The sequence below is a fragment of the Vanessa atalanta genome, chromosome 20, assembly GCF_905147765.1.
Source record: "Vanessa atalanta chromosome 20, ilVanAtal1.2, whole genome shotgun sequence".
In the NCBI taxonomy this organism is placed as follows: Eukaryota; Metazoa; Arthropoda; class Insecta; order Lepidoptera; family Nymphalidae; genus Vanessa; species Vanessa atalanta.
The window spans coordinates 5,076,188-5,090,840 of record NC_061890.1 but is presented as its reverse complement, the minus strand read 5'-3'; the positions used below and the strand labels follow the sequence as shown (position 1 = coordinate 5,090,840).

Sequence of the window (14,653 nt, the reverse complement as noted above, 5' to 3'; positions counted from 1 at the left end):
CCAAAGTCTCAACTTACCTTTAAATTTATAGAGGTAACCCATTAATAGGAGATTTCTCAAGGCCAAAATATTAGAAGTTAAATCTAAGAGTTGGCAGCCCTGTACATATTATCTTATATTGAACTATTTTGCTAATACTCTCGTTGCAATTGGATTACGTAACGCCTCTTCGCAGCTCTGTATCTTTTGTCATATTATTATTAATAGGTTCAGTGTATATATGTAACAAATATTCTCGTGTAATATATATTTAATACTACTAACGTTGACACAGTGACCGCAATTCGACCGTGATTAGTTGATATTATGAAGAGGATATGAATTTGCATGTTTAATTTTTTTTAATCGTATCATACAACTACCTCAGGAAAAAGTAAAGAAAATGTTTGGCAAATACAGGAGAAAAAAGTATACAGATGTCATCTTTCCTATAAATAGTATAAACAAAAAAACGATATATTTAAGAACGAATATAAATAGTATTCGTTGTAATTATGATATTTTTACCAACCGTTCTAAAGCTCCATTAAAATTTGTTTAAAAAAAATCTCTATAGTTTGAATAACACAACCTAAACAAAAAATAAATAAATAAATTGTATGCTTGGTGGATAGTTTATTAAACGTATTTCGTGTCTTCATGAGAAATGTAATCATATGTATTTTTTATTGTAATTTTTTTTGTAGACCTTTGAACATAAAATAAAATAAATAAAAAAAAAGAACAAAATCGCTCTCTGCCACTGCCTGTATCTACATTAACTTCTAAAAAAACTCACCGGTTTTTAATGCGGTTTTCACTTATTGAAAGGGTGACAACCGAGGAATATTTGTATGTAGTTATAATTGGTTTAATATTTTGTACAATGTAGCTGAATTGTGACGTATTGTTATCGAAAAAAATGTTTTCGTACGGTTACAAAGCTAACGAATGTTAAACCTTAAGAGATACATTTAAACAATGTACTAGAAAATTTTAGGCCCACAGAAAAGTGCTGAAGCAATACTCTTCAAAGGTACAGTTATAATAAATATTTTTATCTATAGGATATACAGAAATTAAATATATTATTATTTAATTTATTATGTTGACATGAATAGTATATACAGAAAAAAAACCTATAGGTTATTTGCGAAGCCGTATTAACTAATTCATAATTCATTCTTAGTCAGATAAATATGTATATTAGTAAGTTTTGGTGTTGCATAAAGACTGAAATTGTCTTTCACTCCATATCGTTCAACTAAATACTTTGGAAGATAGCACCGATTCCGTGCAACCAAAATTATCGTTCGCAGCGAACGGCCGATCCGATAACTGAAACTAATAATAAAATTTTGATCTTCCTTAAAATAACATCTATGTCACTAAAATTACAACTCAATTTTTATATCATATATTTTATTTTTGACATGTTTATATAGAACTAATATTTCCTTGCTAAGACGTTTTATTATCATTATTAATAAATTTCACCGGGGCGGGTCGAAAGATATGTATAAAATTTTGTTCTATTTGTTCATACCTACTGGCGTTACTATCCAAAGTACAAGTAATGTTTAAAATACGAATGTCATTAACAACGATAAGAGACTAATAGCGGTTTGTGGACAACTTTTCGTGACAGTCGATTATCTTATCGGCTACTTTGTTATAATTATATTGAGCATTATTTGAAAACATAACTATACGTAGTCGTTTTTATCAAAAGAGTGTAGTTTTCTACTGTTTGTAGTTGTTTGTAAGTTCTCACTTGAAAGTATTTGTCTTCAACTTCATTCTGCGTTTTTGGAAGTATGTTTTTTTCGCGTAACTCGATGGCAAATGATAATATATTGCCGCAAAACCCCATTTTTATACTACGCGTAATTACATGTGAATACGGGATTAAAATGTTATTTCTAGGAAGTGATAAGTGTGTTTGGCTCATAGAATGCCTCAAAGGCGTTTTGTAAAACTTAATTATACAATAATATTACATAGAAATATATATAATAAAGTTTTTTATTCATCAAACTAATTCCTATTGTAAAGGTTTTTCACCATAATGAGTTATTCTGTTTATATATTTAATAGGTGGTGTTAATATTATTATATATCAGCTAATGATCAATTTCAATTCAATGCTTCTTTAATATATAAACATAATACGGCTCAACCGCTGTCTGTCGTATGTACATCTTGCTAAGCAGAAACCTTAAACGAAGTACTCTCTTTACTACTAAAGTGCCAATAACGATAATTTAATAAACTTTTTATGTCCTTATACGTATCAATAATAACTCCGGGTGGATTTAATAAAACTCTCAATTCAATTTATATAAAACTTTTCATTGATTGAACGAAATGAAATAATACAAATACAGATAGCAAAAAAATATATTCCGTACAATAATGATTACTGTTGTACTGATGTACTATACGTACAAAGTTAAGAGCCATTCATTATCACTAATTGGATTGTTGGGATATATTTGAACGCTCGTCACATTTAAAATACCAATAATGTGCTCGAAAGTCGTATTGATTAATTTTTTTATTTATTTTATTTGTGCTAAAAAGGCATAAATAGTAGTAGACGTAATTAAAAACCCACAACCTAAAAAAACACAATAATAATAATTAGATAAAAAATTGCTATTTAAACAGAAGAACAATCACAAAACTATTTATAGTATTTATTTATAAATAATATATTATTTGACAGAACAAACACGTGGAGACTCTCGACGACGGACAACTACGCGCGCTGCTTGATGAAGCTATTACATACAAGTGTCCCAAAGACCGCGAAGGGAAGAGCAGTCTGTTCAAGGTACGAATATATTATTCAATTCATATAAATAATGTCGACGTTTCGATTTAATCATAATTATTGATTATTAAGTGAATGTTTTAATAATATATGCTTCGGAATAGCCATTTCATTCAATAGGCTAAGTAAATTAAATATCGATCGAAATGTTCTACTTGAGAGCGAGTTATATTTCGTAAAGTGTATTGGTTTTCGGTTTCATGACCTAATTATTTTTTTTGTTACTGGTCAGCCTTGAGGTATTTGTTACTTTTATTTATTTAATTAATTAATTTTGATATAAAATAGTATTTTTCAACGTTTTCAGGAACTGCTCGAGGAGGTGGAACAAGACGAGCAAGCGTGTGAGGCTGCGGCGAGGGGGCTGGGAGCGGGACGCGGCGGGCGGCGCGGGCGAGGCCATCGTGAACATCACTCCAGCTTACAGGTATTGTTCTTTTACATACTGTGACGCATAGTGAAGGATTTAATGTGTTTGAAAGTGTGGAATAATTTAAATTCCAGAAGTTATATCGATAGTATTTTTACAACATTATATATGTGGAACTGTATTCAACTCTACATATATAAAAATTTACCCGATCGATCGACTTTCCATGCACAAACAAAGGTTACAAATTGTTTTTTTTTTAAATGGTTTGATGGTCGCCTGCTTGCTAGACTTCGTAAAAGAATAATTTATTCTTCAATACGTTGTCCGCAGGACCTAGTGGCGGCGATGGCGGGAGAGGCGGCGCCGCGACGCGGTCGTGCGCACGCGCACGCGCACGCACACACCGCGCCGCCCGCCGCCAGCGTGTCCGCGCGCGCGCTGCACGGCGGCAGTCTGCCCTCCGGCGTCGACACCTGTACGACACCGACATCTGCCGTCTCGGGCTATTTATCCAACAGAGAGAGCGATAGAGATCATCGACATACTAATGGACCCAATATAGTTAATTCTTTTCTACAAAAATCCTCTATCTCTTTTCTCTAACTTGAAAAAATCATTTTATAATTTTGTTTTGCGATATTTAAGAACGAATAGTATTCGACGTAATATTTTACACAGAGGAGTCTCTCCGTATGTATAATTAAAAAAATATCATAGCTTTCCTGCTGAGCGAGGACGCGGGCGGCATCGGCTGCGGACCCACCCGCGGCGGGTACCTCGCCACGGTGCGCTGCGTCAACCCGCCGCCGCTGGCGGAGCGCCGCGTGTCGGCCGGCGACGCCAACCCACCCGAGCAGGCGCTGGTCTCGCAGGCGCAGGACGATACTGCCAGGTACTCGTCGAAATCAGTAAAGATCTGATGAAAGTCAAATTTTATAAAGATAATAAGTGAATACTATTATTCGCTTTATTCAATTGTATCTGCTATAAATCAGTTTCCTAATATCCTAACGTGTTTGCCCAGTTCTGATTTTATAATGTATTGTTTCTAATAGTCGTTAGTTTAATCTCTAGTTGAGTATAATAGTTATTTAATCACTTAATATAAAATAATAACTTAAATAATATTATTACTTCGATTATGGTGCTTAGATTATAGGGCTTATTGCAAGTAAGACAAGTTACATTTTAATGTAATCAAAACGAGATTAAATGTATAAAGCTAAGCATACGTACAAAGCAAATCCGATCGTCCGCAGGAGGAGTAAGCCGTCGTTCCCGATGACGTACACGGCGCGCGCGACGCTCGAGATCGGCAGCGGCAGCGTGTGCTCGGGCCGCGCGGTCACCACCACCACCGCCTCCAACCAGGTGCGTACCCCCTCTCCCTCCGCACAATGCGACCTCGACGCGCAAACGAGACTGACTAATGCCTTGCGCGTTAGCACGGCACCGAAGGGTGGTGGTGTCCCCGCCGGCGTGGCGGGTGAACCGCGTGGCCCCGGCCAGCGGCCGGCGCGGAGCGAGCGATGCGATAGTAAGATGAGTACTAGCCAACCGGTGGACGTTCGCCGCATCCGAGAATACGAGTCGCTGTGGATGGATAGTGTGAATAGTTGGTACGACGGTTTAGATAGATATTACAATCTGACTGTTGCGGCCGTTGACAGTCGAACCGATGGTGCTCCGAACGAACAGGTTGTGACGAATAATTCAAATATATATTTAAAAAATGAAACTGAGCAAGGAAATAAACAAACACGACAAATATTTTTAGATAGTGCAAATTTTTCGAATCAATTTAATGAAATAAATAGATTTACTGAAAGGAATATGAAAAACGTAGTCGATAAAAAGAAATATTCAATTCCCGGTGAGACTGATACATTTAGTAATATAAAGATAAACCGATGTGATACAGCTGGTTGTAATTTTGAAAACGATCAGAGGGTTGTTAGTGATATCGATTGTGATAATAGTTTAAGAAAAAAATATAGAGAGAGAGTAGGACATAATCTAGTAGCACCGAGTGCGTCGATAATAAATCCTAAAAATTTCCGAAACATGACTATAGGCAATCCGTTGCGTCCTGATCCTGTAGAAAAATGTAGCGACAATTGTCATAAAACAGAAGAAATAATTCCAAGTAATAAAAACAATACTCTCGAGTCTGGCTTCAGCAAAATGTACGAAGAGGTAAATTCTTCTAAAAAAATGCAAATAGATTCAAAAAAGGAATTTGAAATGAAAGATATGATCACAAAACCAAAAGAAAAAACCTCAGAAACAATCACCGATGTAGAACTTGTAGATATAGCGACTGATATCAATTCTGTCGTACATTCAGATTCTTTTTTCAAATATGTCGCTCAGCAACAAAAGTTTATTAAAAATTTAGAAATCAATGAGACTGAAGATATAGACTTAAATAATGATGTTTTTAATAAGAAGTACGATACAGATGCAGTATCAATTGACAAATCCCTTCATATAGATATTAACAGCGAGACAGATTGCTCAGATGCAAGTGCGGAGAGCCAATCAATCGAATGTCCAATGAACTACAAAGATATTGCACCACTAGAAACGGTAAAGGATCAAATAACGCCCTTGGATCAGTTTTTATTGACTGACCTGCCAAAAAATTCTTATATACTCTTAACACTTCCAAAAAGTTTTAATATGGCCGCTTTTAATGAAAATTGTCAAACTATTAAAATAACCGAAATTGAAATTAACAATGATAACATTACTAACGATTCTGATGGAAATAAAAGTGTAACAAATAAAATCGATATCAAGAAACATAAAAAAATTAATGAAAATATTTCAAATAAAACAAATTTAAACAGAAGCGATCTTAAAACGCTTCTCTATAGTGATAATGACGAAAAACGTGAATACGTAAAAATGAAATTGTCTTCCTACAAGGATTTCGAGGTAGGATATTTTGAACTTGACAAGTTATGTGGTCGTGATTTAATTAGTATGTTATATATACAGTAATTGTTTTACTCCGCAGGTCGATTCTGCGATACCGTTCAGCTGCATCACAACACCAGAGGTCGTGGCGAGCTGTAACACGACGTCTTCTACGTCTCAGCCGACGACCGCTATCGATCCTAAGGTATCGTTGTTTTAAATTTTATTATTATTAACATATCTTATAGCTTTCGTATTGTATTTGACTCACACCATTTGCAATTTTTGTTACTTATTCTTTGTATATTTTAAGAAGTTATCTGTTTCAAAAGAAATAAACGACGGACGTTATAAAGTGTAAATAGATAATAAAATTAGAATTTTTACTGATTTATCCTTTATAAACACATGTAAAGCGTTACTTTCTTTAATGTAGAAATGGTATCATTCCGTAATGATTATTCGTAACATTTCGTAACAGTCAACATTATTTCAAATATAAAGTAAAATACATTGGAAAAGTTAAATAATATAGTTTAATACTATTTGATATTAAAAGGCAACGGATGTTTCTATTATAAACAATCGCTAAACTAAATTAATACCTCGGTCCTAAAATCATGGTTCACTCCTTAACTTTACATGTATGTAACGGATAGTAACGTTTTTTTTAATCATGTTAATTAATATCGGATTACGACACCGTTATGTGTGTTGATACTCCTAGGTAACAAAATACTCGCACCTTATAGATGATAAGCGAGAATAATCCGGCATTATTTGGCCAATGATGGTCACCCGTATTAACCAAGAGCAATTTCCTTTGGGAGCTCGTTTGGTGGAATACGAACTTGAGATCAGCGGAATCAGCGTAACGGAAGCATAAACTTGTACACTGACTAATGGCCGTACTAATAAACGATGTTAATTGTGATCGCTCTGTTTCTGTCTCTCTCTTTTTAACTAATACGTCATTCAAAAGAAAAAGACAGCATCCTATAACTGTACTACCAACAAGCTATATTTATTAGTAAGTTAAAATATCTAATTATGAAATTTCTTTTCCGAATTCTTTCTTACCGTTTTTATGTTTAGTTTAGTATTATTTTACGACCCCTGAGACCTTTCTTTCAGTTACATTTAATTTATCAAATTGTGTTCATAAGGAAATGTCTTTTTTTTGATACAAACTTTGGTATCTATAATAAATAGTCTAACACAAGGTATATTCCTCTATCTATATTTCTGTTTACTTCTTTAATAATCTAAACAGATTTTGGTTTTGTATATCACTAATAGAAAGAGCGATAAACGAAAAACGTCTGTATAAATAATTTGTGAATATTTTGCATGAAATTTTCTTAAAAATGTTCTGCAGAAAACTCGTATACTATTTAACTATTTTTATTTATTTGTTAAAAAACTGTAATATATTTGCAAAGTCATTTTGCCCAATTCGTCATTAATCCTCATTCAGATAATAGGTTACTTTTTGCTTTAATACATTGGAAGATATCACCGACTGCAAATGACGTGCAAGCAAAATTAACGTTCGCTGCGAAACTGGTGATCGGATAACTGTTAGTAACGATAATATTTTGACCTTGGCAGTTTAAACTATCCAAATTTACATATAAGAGGAACAATTGTGATCTGTTTCAAAATAAAATTACGAACATTTTTATATAAATAAATAACTACATATACTACATACTAAAAATATAGCAATTTTTTTTTCTAAGCTCATTTCTCATTTTCTTTATTAATAAATTGCACCCGTGTGATGCCGGGACGAGTCGCTAGTTAATTCTAAGAGTTCTAAGAATTCTTTTGTGGACAATAATTTTTTTTTTTGTACGAGTATGTCGCACACACAAAGCACAAAGGTACTGTTGTTGTTATATAAGAGCATTTTATACGCTTAAATAAAACATTAATAAAATTTGCAAAGATAAATTAAAATTATTTTTAGAGTGCAATAAATTATAGATAGTTAAAAATTAGTTTTCGTTTTCGTATCATAATGGCAACTCATATATTTATGTACATAATTCATATACATACCGTTTAATCGTACATATAAAAACAATGAGCATACTTCCGTAACCACAAATGTCTCTATCGTACCGGTTCGGATTACACACATATCGCGCAGAGTCAGTGTCGGCGAGAGATTAGAGTGAGTGTGAGCGTGTATGGAGGTGGTGGAGGGGCAGACGTGGTAGTCGTGCGATAGGAGCTCATGGCGTGATGTGCGCAGCCGCTGCAGCTGGAGTCGTGTTACCGCGCCGTGGCGAGCCTGACGGGCGGCGCCGAGCCCGCCGCGCCCGCCGCGCCCGCGCCCCCCGCGCCGCGCGCCCCGCCCGCGCTGCAGGTACCGGTATTTGTGGTAGCGTTCCTTACACGCGCGAATTTTTTATTAAGTTGGCTGGCTTGCGAGTTTCGCGTTATTAACACTGAGTATTATGTCATTGTGATATATGGTTTTTATGTATTCGTATAAGTATATGTATGGAAATTGTAAATGGTGTGAGAGTAGCTAATCGTTTACAAATATCTCGAAGATGACGTTTCTTGATAGTTTCGAGTGTGCTTATGAATGAACCTATAAGACCGTGTTTTGTGTTCGGTGCAGCCACGCAGCGTTATATCGAGCAGCTTCAACGGGCTGCCGTTGTCGCGGCCCGGTTACGGCTCGACCACGGACGACTATAAGGTGCGCCCCTCCTACTCGTCACCCGATACACTTCCGTCATTCGCACTCACACGCATGCATCACTCATTCCACGCCGTCGCTTGAGACTAACTCGAAAGTATCTACGATTTAACAGTCTTAATGTTCCACGCGCTCTCTCGATTGCTTCTGTCGAATCGATTATCCATAACGACGCCCTCCGTGACTTAACCCCGTGTTCTAAAAGATCTAACGTTGACTTTTCCTTTCTATTCAGGTGCCTATACTCACTGTGCACTACCGTTTACAGAAATCTCTTGATGAAAACGGCAATGCGGTACAAGGGTTCAGTTCACCTCTCTCAGGCTCTAGTCAACTAAAGAAACCGAGGAGGAAAAAGTCGTCGAAGAACGAGACGGTGATCAAATCCCACCAGATAGACGGCTACCAGGGCAACAAGGATCTCAACGAAGTGCTCCGCTTCATCGAGTCGAACGCGGAAGGCGCGCGCGGGCCCAAGCTCGGCCGTGTCAAGCACAAGGACGACTCCGACGACAAGGGGGGCAAGAAGCGCTCCACCGAACGCCGCAAGGACAAGGAGAGCAAGATGAAGAGAGCTACCTCCATGGAAGAGCTATCGCGCACTAAACTCGAGGACCTCACTGATAAGCCCGCTTTGCGCACAGCCAAGCCTCGCGGCTCCGTCGCGCCCGCCAAGCCCGAGCGGCGCTCCTGGGGAGACGATGCGCGCGCATTGCTCTACCGCGCGCCGACCTCCACGGACCCCGATCCCCCGGCCCTCGAACTCACAGAGTTCCAAACTGTCACCAAGAAGCGCAAGACTCGGCGTCGCGCCGACGACGGCGAGCGCGAGACCGACGTCGCGCCGCGACGCACTCGCTTGCCCTCCGCAGAATCCCGCGCGCGCCCCTCGGCCCCGGCCTCCGCCGCGCCCTCCGACCGAAGCAACGACTCCAACGACGACATGGACTCCGTACACTCGCTGCCCGCCCTCGCCCCCGTCGCGCCGGCGCCTCCCCCGCCGCCGCCGCATGCATCCTACGCGGACATCGCGCGCACCCGACATAACATACCGGACCTCATCGAGTCCTGCAACTTCTACGCGGAAGGTGAGGCGGAACCGCGGTCGGACGGGGGCAGCGTGCCGACCGGAGGTGCGGCGACGCCGGGGGGGGTGCAGGCGGGCGAGGCGGAGCAGTACCCGGCGCTGGCGGCGCGGCGCGCACGCGAGAAGCCGCCGCTCCCGGTCGTGCGAGCGCCGCGCAAGGAGCGGCCGGAAACGCTGACGGCGGCCGAGCCCCCGGCGCCGGCTCCGGACGTGGTGGCGGACCGGCGGCCGCCCGTCATCCTGCTCGACTCGGCGGCGCGGCCCGGCGACATGGACGGCGTGACGTTCGGGTTCGACATCAACGAGCAGCTGCTGGGCGGCTCGGCGCGGCGCGGCGCGCGCGTGGACCTGCTGCGCGACGCGCCGGAGCACGCGCGCGCGGGCGCGGCGCCGGCGCTGCTGGCCGTGCCCGTGCCCGTGCGCGCGTGCGCGGCGCTGCGCTACGTGCCGCCCGACTTGCCGCTCGACGCTGCACATTTGCTGCAGATCGTCGATTACGTAGGCGCCGGTTAGTATAGATCGCTACATTTTCCCTCGTTTTTTAATTCAATATTGATTATGTTTCGATCAGTAATAGCTTTCGTCTTCGTCATTTCAGCGTGGGAGGACGTGGTGCGTTGCGGAGGAGGCAAGGTGCGCTACTTTAGCGAGTAGTGCTGACATGTTGCGTGAAACGTGAAACTTTCGTAAAATATACTGACGATACTGATGTTACGTGTTAAAGTGAGAGTTTATTTTAAATATGAAGTTCGCCGTGTAAAAGAACGGTTTTCATGCTAGTGAGTGAGGACCTGCGCGTGTGTACGGTTAATGTTATGCCGCTTACTGTTTCCTCTGATGGAAGTATCTGCAGCCGTAGGCCTCGCGATCGTGTAAAGTGTTTAGTGCATTCCGAGTCATTCGGACACTTGTTGCAGATGGTGAATGTAAAGTGAAATATTACAAACATCCCGCGGGCGCGACCGCAGTGTGACCACGTATGCCACAGCTTTCGCTCTGGCTGATGTCTATTCCATATGTCACTATTTTGATTCGATCGATGTAATGTGACATTCAAGTTATAACCAAAATTAATTTCGTTTACGCTTTGTACATAAGAAAGCCTAGAGCATTTAATATTTGTAATAAAACTTTCATCCCTATTAAAAGAAATTTTATATTACAATCTCAGTTATATTATCGTCCTAAATGTTATAATCTTCTCACGTGATCTGGTATCTGAGAGTTTAATCCAAATGCGCAGGTGCTAACAAATTGTACCATTAAACTAAAATATATATTTATGTATTTGAATTTTTGAGTATGTCTAAAGAGGATATGCGAGATTTCTCAGTACCAGACATGTCGATTGGAGAATTTGGTTTGTACTGAATGTAAAAAGCACATTTTGTTTCTGTTAATGTTTTATTGTGCTTGAATTTTGTTATGTAATCACGATTATAAATCCTCTCTAACTACTTACTTTTAATTTGTTATGTATTTTTAAGTTTTACTATTTTACTCTGTAAATAAAATAAACTAGGAAGTTGTAACTGGCCATGAGTGAAAAAGGGGTCTTAATATTTCTATTCGTTGAGTCAACTAACCTTGTCTTTTATAAAAGAAAAAAAAAAATTTTTCGTATATTTTCATAATTTACTAATGATTACAAGCTACTGGCAAGCACTGGATTATTAATTTATCGCTTAGGTAACTGAGCTTACCTTATGGTTTGAAACGTAATATTACCGTCAATTACAGAAATGAATTAAAAAACATTATTTGATGTAATAATTGAAAAGTATGGAATACTAGTACTGATAAAAATCCACTGGAATTGACTGATTTACTGTCTAGGCTAAATGCTATTAGCCTCTGAATGTATATATTATAAGCAAAAATCGCTTATAGTTTGTTTACAAAATAAAACGACGAAGCGTCAAAGTAATGCAAATAATGTCCACCTGTTTCAAAAATCTCTATCTCGTCTTCCAAAAATGTCTCGACTTTTTTTAATGATATATAAACCCTCAAAAGTTGTAAATGTATCAGTATTGTATTTTTATGATTGTAACCAAACCCAGAACAATTAAATATAGATTTTATCATTATAAAAATGTGATACTATATTTTATTTGGCTGAAGTGCTCTGAGTTCTCAAAACGTTATACTTGTTATAATGATAATATATGTGATGTTCTCACTGATTATAAACAAATGTATTAAAAATTGCGGCATATGTTATGAATTCTCATAACTTTTCTTGGGGCTCAAATTTCTTTGTTTAAAAACTGTACTATTTCCTTGGAGACATACTTTGCGTCAAACTTTATGTATTGCTATACAATGATTCATATATTTCTTAATTCTTGTATAAAGCTACTCATAAAACTGACTGAATTTATAAGACCCAAAGCTAGTCCACATAAATGAAAAATTAAAAAAAATAACATATTTTTGTGAGCCTAGTTAATAGTTATTTACTATTCATTCATGTAAGTAGGTGTATGATTAGTGGATAAAAATTTATGTTATTATCTGTCCTAATATAAATTATGAATATAATGAATACCAATAACCTATTTTATTATTGCACTTGTTGTGTGTGATACGCATAGGTAACTGTAAATCCTGCTGATTATAATTATTTCAATAGGTCACTATGTATGTACACGCGGTCCTGGTATTGCATTTCTTTTTTCGTTACTGTAAGTTTAAAAAAAATGTAACACTGAATTATTTATTTTGTTATATGTATGTACTAGCAAAAAATATTTTTAAAAGCTTTTGTTATAATTTCTTTTTGTTTGTTTTTGAGTGAATCTTCTCCTAATATCATTAAAAATTGTTGACCAATATGTAAGCGTATTAATGACGTGAGACGTCTACCAGGAATGTGTGGTTGTACGCAATTGTGCCTGTTCCCACACAGTGCACAAATATACAAAAAGATCCTACAAATATTATTTTTTTTCGATTTCATTACAAATATCGCACACTGTACAATCAATGTCACATAGACTAAATTTATTAAGACAGTGTAGAAAATATTAAAAAATCCAAAAATAATACTAAATTGTAAGTAGTAAGTATACTGTGGTGTGTTTACTTTTCTCATTAAATAATTATAAAAGAACATTATCGAAGTGTATGTATTGTAAAAATGCTCATATCAAAAATATAGAAATATTATTTATTGTTTCTTTTCATTGTAAAATATGTAAATAGTTGTGCAAAAATATTGTATTAATCGAAAAAATATTCAGTTGTCATTATTAGTGCATTTGGAGGGTTAAAGGATTCACAAAATTAGATATTCAATTGAACCGGTGACCGCTTAACGTATCGTTACATCGCTGGTATTTTGATAATTTTACGATGAGCTGGTATAATTAGCGAAATAAAAATATGTAAACTGCATCGGGTTTGAAAAAAACTACAAAAAAATTACCAACTTTTTTTAATTATACTAGCTCATACAACGCTGGAGGATTTATTTTTGTACTCCTTAGGTATTTTGAAACTGCCCATATTTTATAAATAAGCAAAGAGTGCGCTTTGGTTTTTTCGACTTGCTTCATTGGCTGTCTCTGAAAATGTTGCAATATAACCTTAATAATAAAAGACTTGAATATTTTATGCGACACGTCTGAGAGTCTAAATAGTTTTACATAAGAGAATAAAAATATAGTATGAATGAGCTAATTGTTCTTTTTAAGTTCAGTTCCTAAGAACTGGAGTGATAATTAATGCTTAGAAATTATTGGCAAAGTGTAAATGTATAAATAAATTATTGCGGAAACATAAGTTTCTACAATTGTCTCTTTGTCTGATTAAATATCACATTAAATTTTTAAATATAGAGCTATTTATTTTAAGATTAGATAAAAAGTGTAGAGAATATAAATGTATAATGGCTCTGGCTACAATTTTATTTTTTTGTTCAGAAATCGAGACAATTGTTCATGTATATATATAATAACCATATTAAATATATATTTATCTGCTTTACATCTAACTTTGCGATTCTAATTTTTTATTCTGTTTCTGAACCGGATGTTACTTTATGTATTAATGTTTGGTTTGTGACTTTAAACCTGATATTTTTTTATTAACTTTAAAAAATAAATTGCAACGAGATGCTTTTGTTGTATTGGTTTCTATTATTAATAATTATTTTATAGTAGTGTCGGCAGATTAAATAAGAAAATAGCATTTTCTTGTATTAAAATAAATAGAACCAAATATATCAAAGGATATTTATTATAAGCTTGTGATTACTCAATTATTATATAAATATGTTTGTTTTTAGTTAAGGAAACAGAGTAAAAATCTAGCGTCGTTTTAACTGTAAATTATTGGTTTATATAAACAATAATGTAACCAACTGCAATTTACAGTTATGTACTTTTTCACTGTTTCCGTTTTCTTAATAAAAATGTTGAAAATATTTTTGATTGGTTTTATTTTAACGCTTTGTGATATCTATATTTGTCATATATATTTATACAAATATTAGCTGCCCCCACCTCGTGCACGAATAGTTCTAAGTAGCTTGAAATACCGCAGAATTTTAGGACCATGTAAGAGGATACAATTCCAGCGAATTCGATATAAAATATTCACAAATTATACACTGTTACATATAGGACTATAGGTACATATATTATAAAGTTATACTTACACCATCCTCGAGTCACGATATTCAGTCTTGAGTATTTTTGAAAACAGAGTAAAAAACCTCGCTTTACCTTCAGTGTG

At 36.7% G+C, this 14,653-nt stretch overlaps 1 protein-coding gene across 1 annotated transcript in view; it reads left to right on the top strand.

Moving 5' to 3' along the window:
* Positions 1 to 14,227, top strand: part of LOC125071682 — a 36,034-nt gene extending 21,807 nt beyond the window's left edge. Inside the window, exons 2-10 of the mRNA XM_047682012.1 lie at positions 2,708 to 2,815; positions 3,123 to 3,242; positions 3,519 to 3,663; positions 3,906 to 4,080; positions 4,448 to 4,559; positions 6,211 to 6,315; positions 8,746 to 8,826; positions 9,062 to 10,421; positions 10,512 to 14,227. Of these exons, the coding sequence (XP_047537968.1) occupies positions 2,708 to 2,815; positions 3,123 to 3,242; positions 3,519 to 3,663; positions 3,906 to 4,080; positions 4,448 to 4,559; positions 6,211 to 6,315; positions 8,746 to 8,826; positions 9,062 to 10,421; positions 10,512 to 10,567 (2,262 nt within the window). The 3' untranslated portion in view covers positions 10,568 to 14,227. The remainder of the gene's footprint in view (positions 1 to 2,707; positions 2,816 to 3,122; positions 3,243 to 3,518; positions 3,664 to 3,905; positions 4,081 to 4,447; positions 4,560 to 6,210; positions 6,316 to 8,745; positions 8,827 to 9,061; positions 10,422 to 10,511) is intronic.
* Positions 14,228 to 14,653: the final 426 nt, after the last annotated feature.